This window comes from Crassostrea angulata, chromosome 5 (assembly GCF_025612915.1).
Source record: "Crassostrea angulata isolate pt1a10 chromosome 5, ASM2561291v2, whole genome shotgun sequence".
NCBI classification, from domain to species: Eukaryota; Metazoa; Mollusca; class Bivalvia; order Ostreida; family Ostreidae; genus Magallana; species Magallana angulata.
Window position 1 is genome coordinate 5,630,386 of NC_069115.1, and position 18,024 is coordinate 5,648,409.

Consider the following 18,024-nt stretch of genomic DNA (forward strand, 5'->3'; position numbering starts at 1 on the left):
AACAAATAAGCATAAAAACGATTGAAATACCATGACTGGGTGTTTTAGAACAGTAATGAACGAAATGACGATAAAATTGACAATTAATAAACCTCACCTCAGAAAAAGCCAGTACCAGGTTCACTTCAGAGTTAGCACACAGCTATTTCAATTAACAAAAATGCATAGTGACTGGATGGTATGCACGAGAGAAGTATAAGAACGTCCTTCCCTCTGGACTGCCGCGTCCAAACTGATACTGCACGGACTGGCGGGTTTAAGGCCCGGTGAACTGAGGTTCAATATGGGTATTTACAAATACGTAAGACTAAAACACTAAGGGGCTCACCACGGGATATGTGGTAAAGTTAAAATACGAAACTAAATATATACAATGATGAATTTTAATGTGACATTACCTCCCTTTTTAGAGAAGTACGAAGTACTGATTTTAACCCATTTTAACGTAGTGAGTAAACCTTTTTTTGGTCAAGTCAGTCAATGGTGACGCGATTTGAGCAAAATTGGGCACAAATTTCCGGTAAAACCCCACTAAACCAAGGAATGACCTTAACTGTTTTTTAGTAACAGGGATAGGGGTATTACATATAGCTTCAACCTTGTCAAAGTCTGGCTTCAACTCCTCATTACCCACTACATGTCCTAGACAGTCAATATTTGAATAGGCCAGTGAACATTTACCTGGTTTTGCTGTCAGACCTGCTGTCCGCAATCGCTGAAAAAGCTCATCTAATACAACAAAATGATGATCTAGAGACGTTGTGTACACCAAAATGTCATCTATGAAATTGTCTACATTCTCCATTCCATGCAAGACTTTGCGCATTAATCTTGAAAATGTGGCCGGAGCCGTAACTAACCCAAAGGGCATGACCCTGAACTGAAACAAACCCTTACCTGTTCTAAAGGCTGTTTTTGGTTTTGAATCATCTGTTAACTTAACCTGCCAGTACCCTTTTGATAGATCAATTTTTGAAAAGAATTTATGTCCTGCAAGTTTGGAAAACATTTCATCAGCATCTGGCATTGGCTCTGAATCAAATATGGTCTGATTATTTAACAGGCGAAAATCTATACAGAACCTGTTTGTTCCATCTTTCTTGGGCACGATAACAACTGGTGAACAATACGGGGAGTCAGAAGATTCAATAATGTTCATCTTCAACATGTCACTCACCTTTGTTTACTGTTTCCTCCATTGAATATGGTATCTGACGATTTTTGACATGAATCGGTTTGGCACTTGTCGTTCTAATTTCATGTTCAAGTACACTTGTGATACCAGGACTGTCTTGAAAAACATCATCAAACTTAAAAAGCAACTTCATCAATCTGTCCTTGCTCTCTAATGACAATGATGGGTTAATGTTTACTGTGCTTACACTAACCTGTGATTGAGGATACTCATCTAACTGTCCATCTTGGTCCTCATCATCCACGCAATCAACTACTGCTGCGTTCACTAAACCAAGAACACCTGCATCTTCCGTCACTGAAGCAACATCTGAAATTGGTCTCTCAATGTACTTTTTTAAAAGATTTATATGAAAGGTTTTTGTCTTACCTTGCATATCTAACTGATAATCAACTCTGTTGACTTTCTTTGTGACTACAAAAGGTCCTTTCCACTGAAGCAATAATTTGTTATTGTCAGTCGGTAAAAGAACAAGAGCTTTATCTCCTACCTTTAGACTTCTAGTTCTAGTTTTCCTGTCATAGTGTTTCTTGTATCTGGTAGACGACTTTTCCAGACTCTCTTTCGCAAGTTCAGCCATAGACTGGAGTCTGTCCTTGAGATCTAACACATATTGGTATGTTGTCTTGACGTTTGGATCTGGTATGTCGTTTGTCCACAACTCCTTCAATATGGAAATAGGTCCACGAACTGATCTACCATATACCAACTCAAAGGGTGAGAATCCAAGACTCTCCTGTGGCACTTCTCGGTAGGCAAACAGCACAGCACTTAGGTACTTGTCCCAATCTTTTGGTTTCTCGGAACAGAGTCGCTTCAACATCTGCTTTAAGGTCCCGTTGAATCGTTCCACCAACCCATTACAGCTATGATGGTACGGGGTTGTTGTCCGCTGACTAAGAGAAATAAGGCGACTTACCTCTGACATTAATGCGGAAGTAAACTGAGCTCCCATATCTGTCAACATTTCACGAGGTATACCAATTCTCGAGAACATTTCAAATAGAGCCTCTGCAATTCTCTCTGTTTCGATGCTGGGAAGTGCTATGGCTTCAGGATAGCGAGTAGCATAATCCACTAAAGTGAGAATATAGCGATTACCTTTGTCTGTGATTGGAGAAAGAGGGCCCACCAGGTCAACAGCAACTCTCTGGAACGGTTCGTCTATGAGTGGCATTCGTTCAAGAGGTACTTTCTTAATCTTACCTTTGTGAACTGTGCGCTGACAAATGTCACAAGACTGGCAAAATCTTCGCACATCACTCTGGATTCCTGGCCACCAGAATTCTGACGTTACTCTCGCTAAAGTACGCTGTGTTCCTAAATGACCTGCTAGCAATGAATCATGTGCAAGTTTCATTACCTGGTTTCGGAATTTATCGGGAACAACTAATTGATAATAAGTCTTTTCCCTATCTCCCACATGAGTACTATACTGTCTAAACATAAGGTCGTTTTCTTAAACCAACTCACTTTACCATTTTTCTTAACCTGAGAGAGATTGTTCTCTACATTTTCACGAACCTTTTTCAAAGAATGATCATCCTCCTGCGCATCCCTAATTGTCATCGGATTGATATCTTCAGTAATCATGTCTGGAACCCTAAGTTGAGGATATGGTTTACTCTTGTCACGTTTCTGTTGCCTAGTCTCAACAGCATTTACCTGCCAATCTGGATCTGGTTGATCTGCTGGTTTGGCATCTGGAACGTTACCAACTATCAAGTCGTACACAGGATTCTCCATACACCATACCTCATACTGACCTTTCAGAAATGGCGTATCGATGGACACTTCGGCAATCGGGACAGATACCTTAGAACCATCTGCTAAAATACAAGTCTGTTTCTTACCAACTATAAGGTTTTCCTCCTGTATCTTGCTCATTTTAACAACAATACCACTACACCCAGTATCTCTTAGTACCGTCACCGGGACATTGTTAACATACCCTGCAGATAAAGGCATGTTAAAAGACGAGTTCTTCTGACAAGATGATGACATTGTCATTGGAGAAGAAGAGACTCTGGAATCTACAATAGAATCAGTAGGTATTGTGCTAACAAAACAAACCTTTTGCTCTGAGGATCCAACGTCTTGCACTGCATTAGAAACGTTATTAAACGATGTTCTAGACTTACATTCTGGTGCAATGTGTCCGTACCTATGACATTTGTAACACTTACGCTCTGTCTTTGGAATGAACCTTTTCTTATCATTAGGTACATGCTTGTTCTCACCTACATCTGTTTTCTTCACCTGATCAACTTTTTTTTCTAAAGGCATCTTACCCTTACCCGTAGCTTGGAGTGCATTCAGGTCACGAGCATCTTTATACTGATCAGCCAAGTTTGCCATTCTTGTCAAATTCTCAGGTAATCTTTCCTTTAAAAATAGTCTCAAATCTTGACTACACACATGTAAAAATTGATCGCGTAACATAAGATCATACAAGTCTTCAAATGATTTGGTAACCTTTGCCATTTCAATCCACCTATCAAAATAACTACTCAACCGAACAGCGAACTGGGAAAATGTTTCACTAGGATCTGGCCTACATGATCGAAATTTCTTTTTAAAACCGTCATCTGTCAATTCAAAGCGTCTGAGTAATGCTGTCTTTAGGGTATTGTAGTCAAAGGCATCAGTTTTGGGCATCAACGCATAAACATCTAAAGCTTTCCCCTGTAATAAAGCACTAAGATTTATAGCCCAATTCGATCTATCCCAACGCTGAGCTTCAGCGCACCTTTCAAATCTTAAAAGATAACTATCCATCTCATCGTGAGAATCGTCAAAGAAAGGGAGTTTGGGAATCTTAGCGGACACATGACTATCGTAAGATTTGGACTCACTTGCAATATAAGAGTGTTGCTCTAATTTCATTTTCTCAATGTCAATCTTCACTTTCTCTCTCTCTAGCTCAAAATTATATTTCTCTCTCTCAGCGTCCGCTTGAGCATGCATCTTAATCTTTTCCAACTCTCTCTGAGCTTGTCTCTCATCTCTTCTAATAGCTTGCTGTTCTTTAATAAAATCTGCCAGAGCAATGTCCTTAAGACCTAAACCCTCACCAAATGCTTTTAACTCATTCAAATCATCCATGTTTGACATGAAACTATAGGTACAAGAATAAATTAACTTGAACCTCACTTCACATGTGACTAACTCAAAACCACCAGTAGCTATGATACACAATACATCGCGAAAACAAATACATCCAGTTTCACGAAACACAAAATAGCTTACAACTCTGCAGTTACCAGAAGGTTCCGACTTACTGAGACAGGTCCAACTCTGGTTAGCATTTTTCCAAGGTCCCAAACAACCAGTACACGGCTGATTTTGTACAACACAGAACACACACAAAAGGACAATGGTACACACAAACTGAAACAACATAAAGAACAATGAACATGAATAACATGGAACAAAAAAACAAAACGGTAAACAAACAAATTGAACACTGAGTAGTTTTTTTTTCAGAAAAACTTTACAAATTTTTTTTTTTTAATACAAAGATTTTGGGGAATGTATCCCACTTCTGACACCAATTTGTCACAGATTTTCGAGCGGAATTAACTAAAATTTATATTTACTGTAAGACAAAGACTAAGACAATATTTTTACATTGTTTTTACATATTTAATATAGTTTGAATTGATACACATTGAAAGTAAATGTCCTAGTATGGGAACTGGTAAGGTCCTCCACTGTTGTCTATTACCACTTGGTCTTGACAAGAATGGACTGGTGAGGTCCTCCAAGGGACAATGTTCTTTACTGGCCACTTAGTCTACACAAGACGTCACCAAAATTCGGCCACCATCGATGAAAGTGGTTTACACCATAGATGGAACAAGGGACCTGCGCCAACATAGTACACAAACACATTAAGTACATGACAAAAGCAACTGTGGCTTTTACACCAATACGCACCATACTTTACTTACAGGCTATAGGGTCATGAATGACACACTTAGCATAGACGCTTATTACACACAAAATACTGATATACAGTCTTAAAGAAGACTTACTATAAAGCATGTTAGCTTTTACACTCACAAAATACTAACTCAATTACTTAAATGCAGTGTTGCATAATACTACTCATTACTACAAAAGGAATATGACCATAATAGTCCGCCATACTTATAATAGATTCAAACACGTGTATCTAAACATAGACATTTAAATTCAAACGTAACAAATAAGCATAAAAACGATTGAAATACCATGACTGGGTGTTTTAGAACAGTAATGAACGAAATGACGATAAAATTGACAATTAATAAACCTCACCTCAGAAAAAGCCAGTACCAGGTTCACTTCAGAGTTAGCACACAGCTATTTCAATTAACAAAAATGCATAGTGACTGGATGGTATGCACGAGAGAAGTATAAGAACGTCCTTCCCTCTAGACTGCCGCGTCCAAACTGATACTGCACGGACTGGCGGGTTTAAGGCCCGGTGAACTGAGGTTCAATATGGGTATTTACAAATACGTAAGACTAAAACACTAAGGGGCTCACCACGGGATATGTGGTAAAGTTAAAATACGAAACTAAATATATACAATGATGAATTTTAATGTGACAATATACCCGAACTTTTTTTAGAAAGTGCGGGTATAATTACTTACTTCTTTGGAGGGCTTTAAACACAGCTGGTAATAAATGGCATATGTGCCTCTGCTTTGGCGGAAATATAAACAAAACAAATAACATCAAAACCCGGAACGGGTAAATTTCCGGATTGGGAACACAACATTTTTATAACTACTATATTAGAGCTATTAAGACATTAATTTGTAGGAAAGAGCATACAAGAATGATCTTTATTTACAAGAGTATGATGTCGCTAGGATACAGGTTTCAGATCCATGATTTGATTGGTAAATTATGATATTGAATCTAGAATTTCGAATCTGGAATTTCGTATGTCGAATTTCGTATTTTGAATCCCAAATCTCGAATGAGCTTTCTCGGTTTTCGTAGTCACGTAATACATGTACATCCATTTTATTCAAATTTTGCATTGAAAGGACAGGGTCACAAACTAGAACGAAGTTCCCTTTTAAAAGGTGTACATAATTATTTGTAATGCGTTAATCATTAACAAGTAAAAAGATCAAAGCTATAAAAATAATCAGGATAGGTATTCTTTTGCTCTTGTTTAACAGTTATTAAAATCATGACTGATATTTTTATAATTCATTTTTAGAAAGGGACCGCTAGCATATATTTATGATAATCATTCTTGATTTTCCACCTTTTATATCGTATATTTTTTCTTGTTAAATCATGTTTCTGAATTGTAACACCCGTGTCTGCTCTTCCAGTATTTTGTTTAATCGTTTTATTTAAAAAAAAAATTAAAAACATTATTAAAAAATGATATTTAAATTGTAAGTATATGTTGCGTATTTGGAGTAAAGTTTTTGACATGAAGTTAAGTAAAAATATACGTCATGCTTTTTATAATTAGACGTTTCACAAATCTAGGCCCGTAACACATATTCTTTCGCTGAACTTAAAACTTAAGTTTAATTCGGCTTAAACTCCTATTCCATCAATCTACATGGTCTCCGATGACAGTCTTCACTTTTTTCCTATCCTTGTCAGTCTGCCTCTTTTTTCTTTCATTGCCAAATCTGTCAAACTTAACAGGAAACCTATCCTTCTTGTCGTCGCCATTGTTGTTGATAGACCGAGATGGATGTCAGGTGACCCATTATAGGCGGGGTTGTTCAAATCTTTTGCAATTTTTAGCGTGCCGGTAAAAATTTAAAAATAGTTTTTTTGATTTCTTGTTTCATTGTTATGCGATTGACTTATAAAGCGGTATTATGTAAAAGTCCTATCTTTTAGTAAAGAAATGAAGCAAATATTCATATCTTTTTATAGTTATTCACTAAAAATACGCCACATATGACTTTAATTAGAGAGTTTAATTCTTATTGATTTACTTAATACAGAAATTTGATGAAACCTTTCAGTTCCAGTTTTAGTCAGCAATGCGAAAACGTCTGTGCTCCTTGTATTTTCCGAGATCCAAAAATCTATTATATAATAGAAGCTTGAAGTTTCCATTTCTTTCAAAGTATCACGTAAACAACTGCGTTCCGATTTCAAGATTTCCCGAAAGAAAAACCAGGAATTTTTAGGATTTCATGTAGTTAAAAATGTAGTTAAAATAGAGACCTAAGAATTACATATGTACAAAGAATTTTTGAAATATCTGAGTACATGGAAGCCTAATGAATTTAATCTCACAGAAAACTGGTGGAAAGACCTTCATTTCAAATTGTTAACCAATGAGGAATATTATGGATACTTGATTTTTCCGTTGCCATTAGGTTTCCTGGATACCAAACTTGTCAGTAATAAAAAGGCAGGAGATAAAATCCCTATCGCTCACTTCACGGTTGGCTATTGAAAGATATAAACGTGATCCGTATCTGTAAGTATATCTATATCTAGCGGTTGTGTACCGTAAATCTCGCTTGCAATTTGTCTCTTATCTAACAAATCTGTTATGCTTATATTAGTTAGTGTACTAGTTAAGAGAAACGATATACATGTATCTAAAATATATTCAAAACAGACTACTTATTTTTAATTGCTATCGGTTTAACTTTGATTTAAGGGAAACAATTTAACGTTAATTTAGGCCTTGTTTAGTAATAATAATTCTCCTGTCAAATATTTAAGTACTTGTGTATTTATAGAAAACTTTGAGGAGGAAAGGATAAATTTATTTTTTTTATTTTTATTCAAGCAAATGCCATTCTTTGCTTGTCAGTAAATTCATATTTTATCAAAACACAATAGGATATCCGTATTTCACCAAGTAAAATCATTTATAGGTATTTTAGAAATTTCAGTTTTTCATCAATTAATAAAACGTATCGAGGATTAATATTGTCACTGTCTTTACAAACGTATTTATTTAAAGCAGTGAACTGGGTTCATTTATCTAAATTATTTAAATCACAGACACATTAAGGAAAATTAAACAATGTTTGTCATTACAAGAGTGTATAGTTTTTATCCCTGAAGTGGAAACAAATGTTTCATCGTGTATACACTTTTGAGTTATTGATAAACAAAGAGATTAGAGTCTATGACACATGTTATTATGAGATATAAAACTTATGAGTGGGGGATAAAAAAAAATCTAAGATACCTTAATCACACACATAAAATATTAAGTTTTCAATTTTACATTGTTTCAAAAATGACTTTATTAACTTATATATTCTAAATGTTTATAGTATATTTTGTCATTCTTAAACAAGAAGAGTCTTTCAAATATGCATTTACATTAATTAGGTCAAGATAAAATGCTAATTAAAATAACAATTAAACTAATTAGATAGATCGTGCTAAAATCAGTGTAATGTTAAGTGTTTTAAAAGGACTGAATAGCAAAACTGCACAAACAACCACTTGTCTATATATTCTTCAGTTACTTCCCCGCCTGTCACAATAAGTATTTGTGTCATTGTTTATCATCATTTTTAAAAGCAAACACAGGATCGCTTTATTAATATTATACTTATGTTAACAATGAAGTGGAACCAGATAGGAAATTAAAATTAGTTAAATAATTTAATTACATCAAATAATGTTGAATTTACATTTCAAACTAATTAAGGTTTCCCGTTTCCAACGGAAGACCTTATTATTTTCGTACTGTTTGTTATTATTATTTTTTTCCACAAATTTTGTGCACGCGATTTCTCAGAAACTATTCGGCTGATTTTGAACATTTTTTCACAGATGATTGCCAGAGGTTATAGTTCTAGACTTTTTGAAATTTTGAAATCGTCACTTTCGGTACCGAGTTACGGCTGATTTTCTATTTTTACGACCTATTTTGTGCAGAGCTGATCTCAGAAACTATTAGAGATATGAATACGAATTTTTTAGGATAGGTGGTCTATAGTTTGTAGTTGTGCTTTGTTATGTTGTTTTACGCCAGTGGCGCCATTTCTTGGAGCTCGCCTAGGCACGAAAATTGGGTACGAATTTTCATTCAAAATTTTCATACGTTTTGATCGGTATCTTTTTCGCAGTTGATATTTTGTTAAAACATATATTACAAAAGTGGTAGAGCATCAAAAGTTCTTTCCAATACATTCAGAAACAAGAGACCAATTGGCTTTAACGGTCACCTGAATAACATATATCCCATACACAAACTTGTCATGGAGTCTAATATATGCATCTAATTAATTAGACTTCATACTGGAGTAGAAAAATTATAAACTTGTAATGACGACCATATTTCAAAAAGAACTGCGAAACCTATAATTTTGGTGAAAAACTAAAAGATCCGGTCTACAAAATCATGAATTCAGTTTTCCTTTCAGGTGAGTGGGAGTAAAGCAGATAATTTTTTAACGTTATATGCGCATTAACATCTAAACATCCATTTTGGCCCTGCCCTAGAGTCGAAACCTATCCTTAAGGGGACATGAAAATTAAAATTTCAGTAGAGGACTTCCTGGTACACATAATTATTAGTCAGTTTTTTTAACAGATGTGTGAGAATAGAGAAGAAGATTTTTAAACATTATATGCATTATATGCATTAACATTATATTGCCATATTGCCCCCCCCCTTCATGTCCTGAACCCCTGACCCAGGTGCCATGAATTGCACAATTTAGGTAAAGGAGATTGTGGATATCATAACTATGTAATCAGTTTTTGGCCCACATGTGTGAGAGTAGAGAAGAAGATTTTTTAAGATTTAAAACATTTTTACTATATGGCCATATTGGCCCCACCCTAGAGCCTGAACCCCTGACCCTATAAAAGGGGTCATGAATTTCATAATAATAGTATCATCATAACCATGTATTCAGTTTTTTGCTCACATGTGTGGGAGTAGAGAAGAAGAAGAATTTTTAAGATTTAAAACATTTTTACTATATGGCCATATTGCCCCCCCCCCTTCATGTCCTGAACCCCTGACCCAGGGGTCATGAATTTCACAATTTTGGTAGAGGGCCTCATGGACATCATAACCATACATTTAGTTTTTAACAAATATAAATGGGAGTAGAAAAGAATATTTTCTAAGATTTAATACATTTTTACTAATTGGCCATATTGGCCCCACCCTAGAGCCTGAACCCCTGACCAAGGGGTCATGAATTTCACAATTTAGGTAGAGGGCTTCATGGACATCATAACCATGCATTTAGTTTTTAACAAATATATATGGGAGTAGAGAAGAAGATTTTCTAAGATTTAATACATTTTTACTATATGGCCATATTGGCCCCACCCTACAGCCAGAACCCCTGACCCAGGGGCCATGAATTTCATAATTATGGTAGAGGGCTTCAAGGACATCATCACCATGCAACCAGTTTTTTCCTCACATGCGTGGGAGTAGAGAAGAAGATTTTTAAAAATTTGGCTTTTTTGGCATATTTGGCCCCGCCCGTGGCACCCAAGGGGTGGTAGAGCCATGAATTTCACAATTTAGATTCTTCTTACCATAGAGATGCTTCACACCAAAAATGGTAACGATTGGCCTGATAGTTTTCAAGAAGAAGTTAAAAATGTAAAATTGTTAACGCACGGCGCACGACGCACGACGACGGACGAAGGCCAATTGCAATAGGTCACCTGAGTGACTCAGGTGACCTAAAAAGGAGCTGGCCCCCTTTTTAGGGGCTAAGACACTCGTAAACTTTATTACGAATAACTTAAACATGATAAAGATTGTGTAATGCATTATAGAAGCAAAGTTGTTGATCCTAACAATATCTATCAGAAAAAATCACTACCACACCCATTTATTACGTAATTAGGGATGTTTAGGGACCAAAGTACTTAAACTTTAACGCAATATATCTAAGGAAGGTGACATATTTTGTTAGGCAATGTAAAAGAGAAAATGTTTGCATTGATAATTCTACTCGATTTCACTAATCAAAACACCAATGTCTGTCCCATTTTCACAGAAATCTAGAAAAAGGATCGAGCTCCTCAAATAAGGGGCCAAGAAAATCGGAAACTCTCTTACACATAGCTTAAAACTTAAAGTTTTTGTAATGCATTATAGAAGAAAAGCTGTTGATTGAACAATATCAGTTTGTAAAACTCATTGCCACACCCATTGATGACGTTATTAGAGATTTTAGGGAACTAAAATCTTCAATCTTTGATTAGTTAAGAGAGACGATATATCTAAAATATATTCAAAACAGACTACTTATTTTCAATTACTATTGGTTTAAAAAAAACCTATACAATAAGTCAGTATCTTGTTATAACGGAAGGATTTTTGTTTTCTAAAATATACCCGTTCTTTCACTTTAAGTTTATTTGAATATTAATTATAATTTTTGTTACTTTCTGTAAACTGCAGTAAAAATTACAACATTGTAAAGACTATTTCACAAATAACAAAAGCATATACTGAAAAACTTTAATCTCTAAGGGGGTCATTATTCTACAGGGGTCACTTTTTTATTTGGAGTGTGCTCATTTTTATGAAGTGACACTTATTCTTCAGGCAAAAGGGTCATATTTCTACGTAGAATAATGACCGGGGGGTTTTTTGGGCGTAAATTATTGACCGGGGGTCATTATTCTACGTTACACCGGCACTTGCAATTGGATAGCTTTATTTTCATATGAATATGGACCATAAAGGGCTTAAATAATAAACATGTTTGAGAAATAAATAACAATTCTGTACATAAATGATTTATGCAATAGGGTATGGATTATTACCTGAAACAAAACCTTGTTAAGAAAAATTATATGTTTGTCATTATAAAAACAATGTTCTAGATTTCCTTCATTTTGTACCACAGGATGAATGACCATCTTTAAGTTTTCCTTAAAGATAGCATTAAGGTGCTTAAATATAGCTTAAAGGCGATCTTTAAGCCACTTTTAAGCTATATGTGTTCCTTAAAGGTTGCTTAAAGAAAGCGTAAAGATGGCATAAAGGCAGCTTAAAGACTATCTTTAGTATCCACAAGTCAAATTTTATGGTGTTGTAATCTGCTCGTACTTGTGGCAACACCTCCTCTCTGTAACTTTCTAAGAGCTCATTTAACTTTAACTCAGTTGCAGCACGATCACTCATAGTATTTTGAATGTTACATACAATCTCGTTTCCAGCACTCTGAGGATGAGTTTCTTTTCTGGTGTCAGCAATATCCTCCAAAATCTCCTTGCAAGTATCCAATGTGTTCTGTGCTGATTTTGTAGCCATTTCACGAAGTCCTAGAGCAAAGTAATTACCTTCTTCATCACGAACAGAAAATCCCCCGTACTTGATGCCAACTTTGGATGTTTCGTCAGTGTGTAGAGTAGTGTTTATCTTTTCAGGTAGTTCATCTTGTAGTTGCCTTTTAACGAGACAGAGTCTTTGTATGTTCATATTGGCCACAGTTGAAGGAGATGGAAGTCGATCAGGTTCTTTTCCAGCCAGCTTTAAACATGCTTCTATGGTTGGTCCTGAAAAAAAATATGAAAGAAATTAAATGTATATCCAGTACATGTGTGTCTTGCTTAATGATGAAGAAAATCAGGATTATGTACCCGTAGTAGTTCAATGTCCTTATGAGATACTTACCAATTTGCGTTGAAGGAACACTGTGTTCGAGAAGAGAGTACACACATAAATGGAGTTCTGGGGTGAATGCTTTTTCTTTCTTGTCAAATAGATGGATGACTCTCGTTTCACCCCCCTCTTGTAGCTGTTCGATGAGATAAGCGATCTGATCATCCTTTTCCTCTAATGCAGTTTGAAGTTCGGTGATAGTCGTTCTTTGTTGATCATTATCAGCCTGCAGTTCAAAAAAAAAAGCGATAAGCAGTATCCAGCAAGTTCTGAAATAAAAATTAACCAATCGTAAATAAATATATTCTTGGATGTTGGTAACTGTAAAAATGTAATAACGGTATACCATCAGATTTACAAATCATGTTACATGGAACTACGGTATTAAAATATATAACTAATTAGTTTTTGCTGGCTTTGATTTCAGAGTTTAAAAAAATGAGTGTAAATATTTTCCCATTAAATGGAATATATAAATGTTTTTAATCAATTACATGTATTAACGTTTACAACAATCGATCAGAAAAAAATCATCCATGTGTGTTAATTTTTTTTTAAACTTTCATATCGCATAATGTACTTTGTTTAATGTATCTATGTATGTGCTTCAGTGTGCATGCATGCGCGCAAGCAGTGTGCATGCATGCGCGCACGCATGTGTGCATATGTACATTTGTGGTTTAACTTTTGTGTAACTTGATTTAATCAAAGAAATTATACTAGAAAAGTAAATATACAAATGGGTTTTGTGTCATTCACTATTATTTCGCATATACCCGTGCTTGTAAGGAAAGTACCCTCTACAAAAAGCACAGATACAGGTGCCTGTAGTAATATGATTTTCTAAACCTAGGTACATTTTTTATAATGGTGTTTGCATCCATTAGTATGTCATAAATTATGGAAACGAGCATCGAGAAATGAATATACATAACAGTGTATATATTTAAATTCAGTTAATATTCTGAATCATGATTACTTCCAGCATAATGCAATGAATGCTAATTATGCAAGTGTAAACAAAATGTAGTGCTTTAATAAATTGTTTATACTCGATGTGCTCATACTCAGAATTTTGCAAGAGAAATTGAAAAAAAATCAAGCAGTTTGGATAAATGTAATTAATATCACTAATTCTTATACTTAAAGAACAAAATATGTGTCACTTTATGATTCTTCGGGAAATCAATTAATCGACCGCAAAAAACTTTGCATCACCACTTGGCTATTCAAAACGCATTTTATTCAACACATTAATTTCATGTTCTTTATATACGTAGCTATGAATAAATATTATTTTTCTTAAAGTCAAATGTTTTAAAGATGTAGTGACAGCTAGATTACTGAGACTCTTTTCAATTTTCATTGTGTAATTTGCGTTTGTGTAAATATTATGTAATAAATATTCTATAACATTAAAAATGTATATATTGTACAGATTAGAAGTATTTGTAAATTAATTATTTACATGGTTTTATATTATAACTGTGTAAGCTGGTGTTTTCATAAATCTTAAGTACTAGAGAGAACTTGATCATTATAGATAGATATTAATATAATTTTCAAAATATATAATTGTATTTGAAAGGATAAAAACTATTTTTCAACTAATATATTTGAATGATGTTCATTCTGCATAAGTGTTAAACCTATTTTTAATTATTATTAGGCCTATATTATCAGTATACAATACAAAGTGCAATTTTGATTTAATTTTTCATTGTTAAACGTTTTATTTTTTTTTCTCTAAAATAGTCTAAAAATAGCATGGCCTTAAACATATGTTGCAATAAAACTAGTTCCAATAATACAGGTTATAATATCTATGAATGCATAGCTAATAAGGAGTTGAAAATAGCAGTGAAAATGTGGATATTATTCTACATTTCCCCGTAGGGTGCCCCATATTTGAACCTGCTAGAGTTATTCCCCGTAATATATCCGTGGTAACAGTAAACAAACTCCATCCGTGATTTTCTCTGTTCATAGACGACGTCAAATTTCAGTTACAGCCAAAATATGTATCATGTTATTTTCAAAAGCGCTCGTTAGCGCGGCTGTTTACTAAAGAAGTATATGTATTAGTTTGAAGAGGAGTTAATATCGATTTTATTAAATGCTGTAACAGATATGCAACCTGTCCGAGAAAAAGGGGGATTTCTTGAGTAAAAATTACTTACATTCTGTAGTCTTTTATCATGGCAGAATAAACGTTTTTCGTGCGTTGTTTGGTATCATTTTGTTCTGCAAGTTCTCCAGCGTATGTTTGTAACAAAGAACAGTCTCGTGCACCGTTATTGTCCTGGTAACGGCCGAATAAAACAACGCGACTTTTACTAACTGTTATATTTCAGGCGAAGCTTTCGCAAAAAAGCGCGATATTCTTTTCATGTTAATTTAATTTTAGACGAGGTTTTATGAAATTAAATACATTCACTAAGTATTTTATGGTAAATCATTTCACATATATTTTTGTTCTATAATTATTAAGTGAATACAAGCTTATGAATTTGCTGTTTAAAAACACTTAATTTTGTCATATGGAGAAATCACGTACACTTTATTCTCATTAGCTAAATGGCACGTGGCACTGTTCTCATTAATATTTATGTCTTCAAATTGTCTCCCTTACGAATGAAAATTACATACCTTTTATGTATGAAATTTGTGTGATTACGTCAAAACTTTCATTTTTTGAATGAGAACATGTTTTAAGCAATGCATAGATTATCTGTGTATGTTTTTGTCACCACAATCAGTGATTCACACTTAAAATTCACTTTGAATACCTCTCTATCCGACCATAGATAATCAAAAAATATGACTTTACCGGCTAAAATGAGTAAATAAATAGATAAACAGCTAAAATTATCAGCTTGAAACCTAATAAAATTATACAATGAAAAATTTCATTCAATTTATAACGATAAGTCTTAATAAAAAATAAGCAATATGCCTAATGATTCAAGATAAAGACTATATAAATGCCTAGTTGCAAGTCCGATGGCTTACTGAGAAAGTCTTGAAAATGCTAAATTGTAACTAAAAAGGAACCGACAAGACTTTTTTAATTTGAGTCAAAATTTCTGACACAACTATATTTTTTTTTTATAGTTTGCAATGTAAACTTTGTAAATATATGAGGAACTACTTTACCTATGAATGGCAAGTATTTTAAAAATAATTCCAAAATCCCTTCATGACGCCTTTCATCACTAAAACACTCTTTATTCCTACAACGCCCCGCTTCGATATTTCAGATTCAAAAAGAACCGCCATCTCAATATCTAATGTAAACAAAACAAGCACATTCCAATCCCGGATGATGTAAATGACAGAACCAAATGAGGAGAAAATATTTCCGAAATACTTATATTTTATAATTAATTTTGTGATTTTTCTCATTCCTTTCTATATATTCTATTGTAATGAAAATCGCCATTGTGATAACAATATGGCCGCTATGCAAATTAGTAAAATGTACACCATTTCTCCATATGTATAGAGTCACATAGCGTTACGTTATGACGTGACTCTGTTTGTGGATGCTACTATCTTTAAGCCACCTTTAAGCCATCTTTAAGGACAACTTATAGGTCCTAAATGTCCAAACATCTTTAAGCCACCTTTAAGCTACTTTTAAGCCATCTTAAAGCCACTTTTAAGCCATAAAAATCTCTTAATTCAATATTGTGCTTAATTTACTAACAAAATGAATTAACTTTATGATAGAAAATGTACGGTTTTTGTTCTAGAAAATAAAATTTTAAAAAATATCAAAACGCTTAAGACGACGATTGAACCCGGGACCCTACGTTTTCCAACATCACCTCACTCCCTCTGCGCCACGGCAACTTACATATGTTCCGGGTTTTTTAATAGCGAGTGCAGCTCGCCGGTGTAATGAAGAATAATGACCCCCGTAGAATAATGACCGGGGGTCATTTTTCGACGTAGAATAATGACCCCCCGGTCATTATTCTACGCAGAAAAATGACCCCCCGGTCATTATTCTACGTAGAAAAATGACCCCTTTGCCTGAAGAATAAGTGTCATTTTCATAAAAATGAGCACACTCCACATGAAGAAAAGTGACCCCTGTAGAATAATGACCCCCTTGTAGATTAAAGTTTTTCAGTACATTTTTTTATTATTATTTGTGAAATAGTCTTTACACTATTGTAATTTTTACTGCCGCAGTTTACAGAAAGTAACAGAAATTTTAATTCATATTCAAATAAACTTAAAGTGAAAGAAGGGGTATATCTTAGAAAATAAAAATCCTTCCGTTATAACAAGACATTAACGTATTGCATCGGGGTATGGTTGTCATCTTAAAGGGGCATGGTCACGATTTTAGTCGAAAATTTTTTTTCCGATTTTAATGTTCACAATGCTTTTTCAATAGGCAACCAAAATTTGAGTGTCATTCGTTGAGTTATAAGCAAGTTACAGAGCTTGCAATTCTTTGCTTTGTAAACGAAGCTTTTGTTTACATTTTAAATGTTGAAGTGAAAATTCCAATTTTAGACCTAATGAATGTGTTAAATGTAAGGAACTGTTTATTTATGCTTACAATGAATAAGACGATAGAAAATCAGCTTGAAAAGATTTTTACTGGTATATTGAACCTATGTAAACAACAACAGGGCACGAGCCTTGTTTACATGACAAAGTATTGTGAGCCCTGTATGTTGCTTATAGCTTTACAATTGACCCTCAAATTCCATTTGATCAGTAGAAATGCTTTCCTCAAGCATTGTAAATAATGAAAACAGAAAATTAGAATTTGACCAAAATCGTGACCCTGTAACAATTACAGTTACATATATCTATAGTGTTCCGATAGGGCCACTTCGACCTTAGGGCGAAGATGCAAAGTTGCATAGGCGATAGTGCGAAAGCGAAGGAGCAAAAGTGCGAAGATTCGACGACGAAGTGCGAAGATGTGATGCCTAAAGTGCGAAGTTGCGAAGGCGAAGGGGCGATACTACTAACGCTCTTTCCCAACTTCGCACTCTGGCCTTCGCATCTTCGCACTTTCGCCGTCGCCTTATTTTATTGCATTCAGCAAGTCTCGGTCGATTAAATAGAATTTAATGCAGGCACCGTACTTGCCAAGATTTTCCGATTAATCCAGGCTATTATTGGTACGCATGCGCTAGGCCATCGCGCTTACTATGAATGTTTAAAAATATTTTAATGTGTACATTTGACATATATGTTC

The 18,024-nt window shown here is 34.5% G+C and overlaps 2 protein-coding genes across 2 annotated transcripts; both read right to left on the reverse strand.

Annotated features, from left to right (window-relative positions):
- Positions 1–2,584: 2,584 nt before the first annotated feature.
- On the reverse strand, positions 2,585–5,783 carry LOC128183690 (uncharacterized). The gene is made up of 3 exons (XM_052852803.1): positions 4,863–5,783; positions 4,477–4,585; positions 2,585–3,580 (listed from the first exon to the last, which is right to left on the reverse strand). The coding sequence occupies exons 2-3, from the start codon at positions 4,501–4,503 to the stop codon at positions 2,585–2,587; spliced, it is 1,023 nt and encodes a 340-aa protein (XP_052708763.1). The 5' UTR covers positions 4,504–4,585; positions 4,863–5,783.
- Positions 5,784–9,318: 3,535 nt separating this feature from the next.
- On the reverse strand, positions 9,319–13,178 carry LOC128183691 (uncharacterized). Its single transcript, XM_052852804.1, has 3 exons — positions 12,810–13,178; positions 12,243–12,691; positions 9,319–9,375 (listed from the first exon to the last, which is right to left on the reverse strand). The coding sequence occupies exons 1-3, from the start codon at positions 13,144–13,146 to the stop codon at positions 9,319–9,321; spliced, it is 843 nt and encodes a 280-aa protein (XP_052708764.1). The 5' UTR covers positions 13,147–13,178.
- Positions 13,179–18,024: the final 4,846 nt, after the last annotated feature.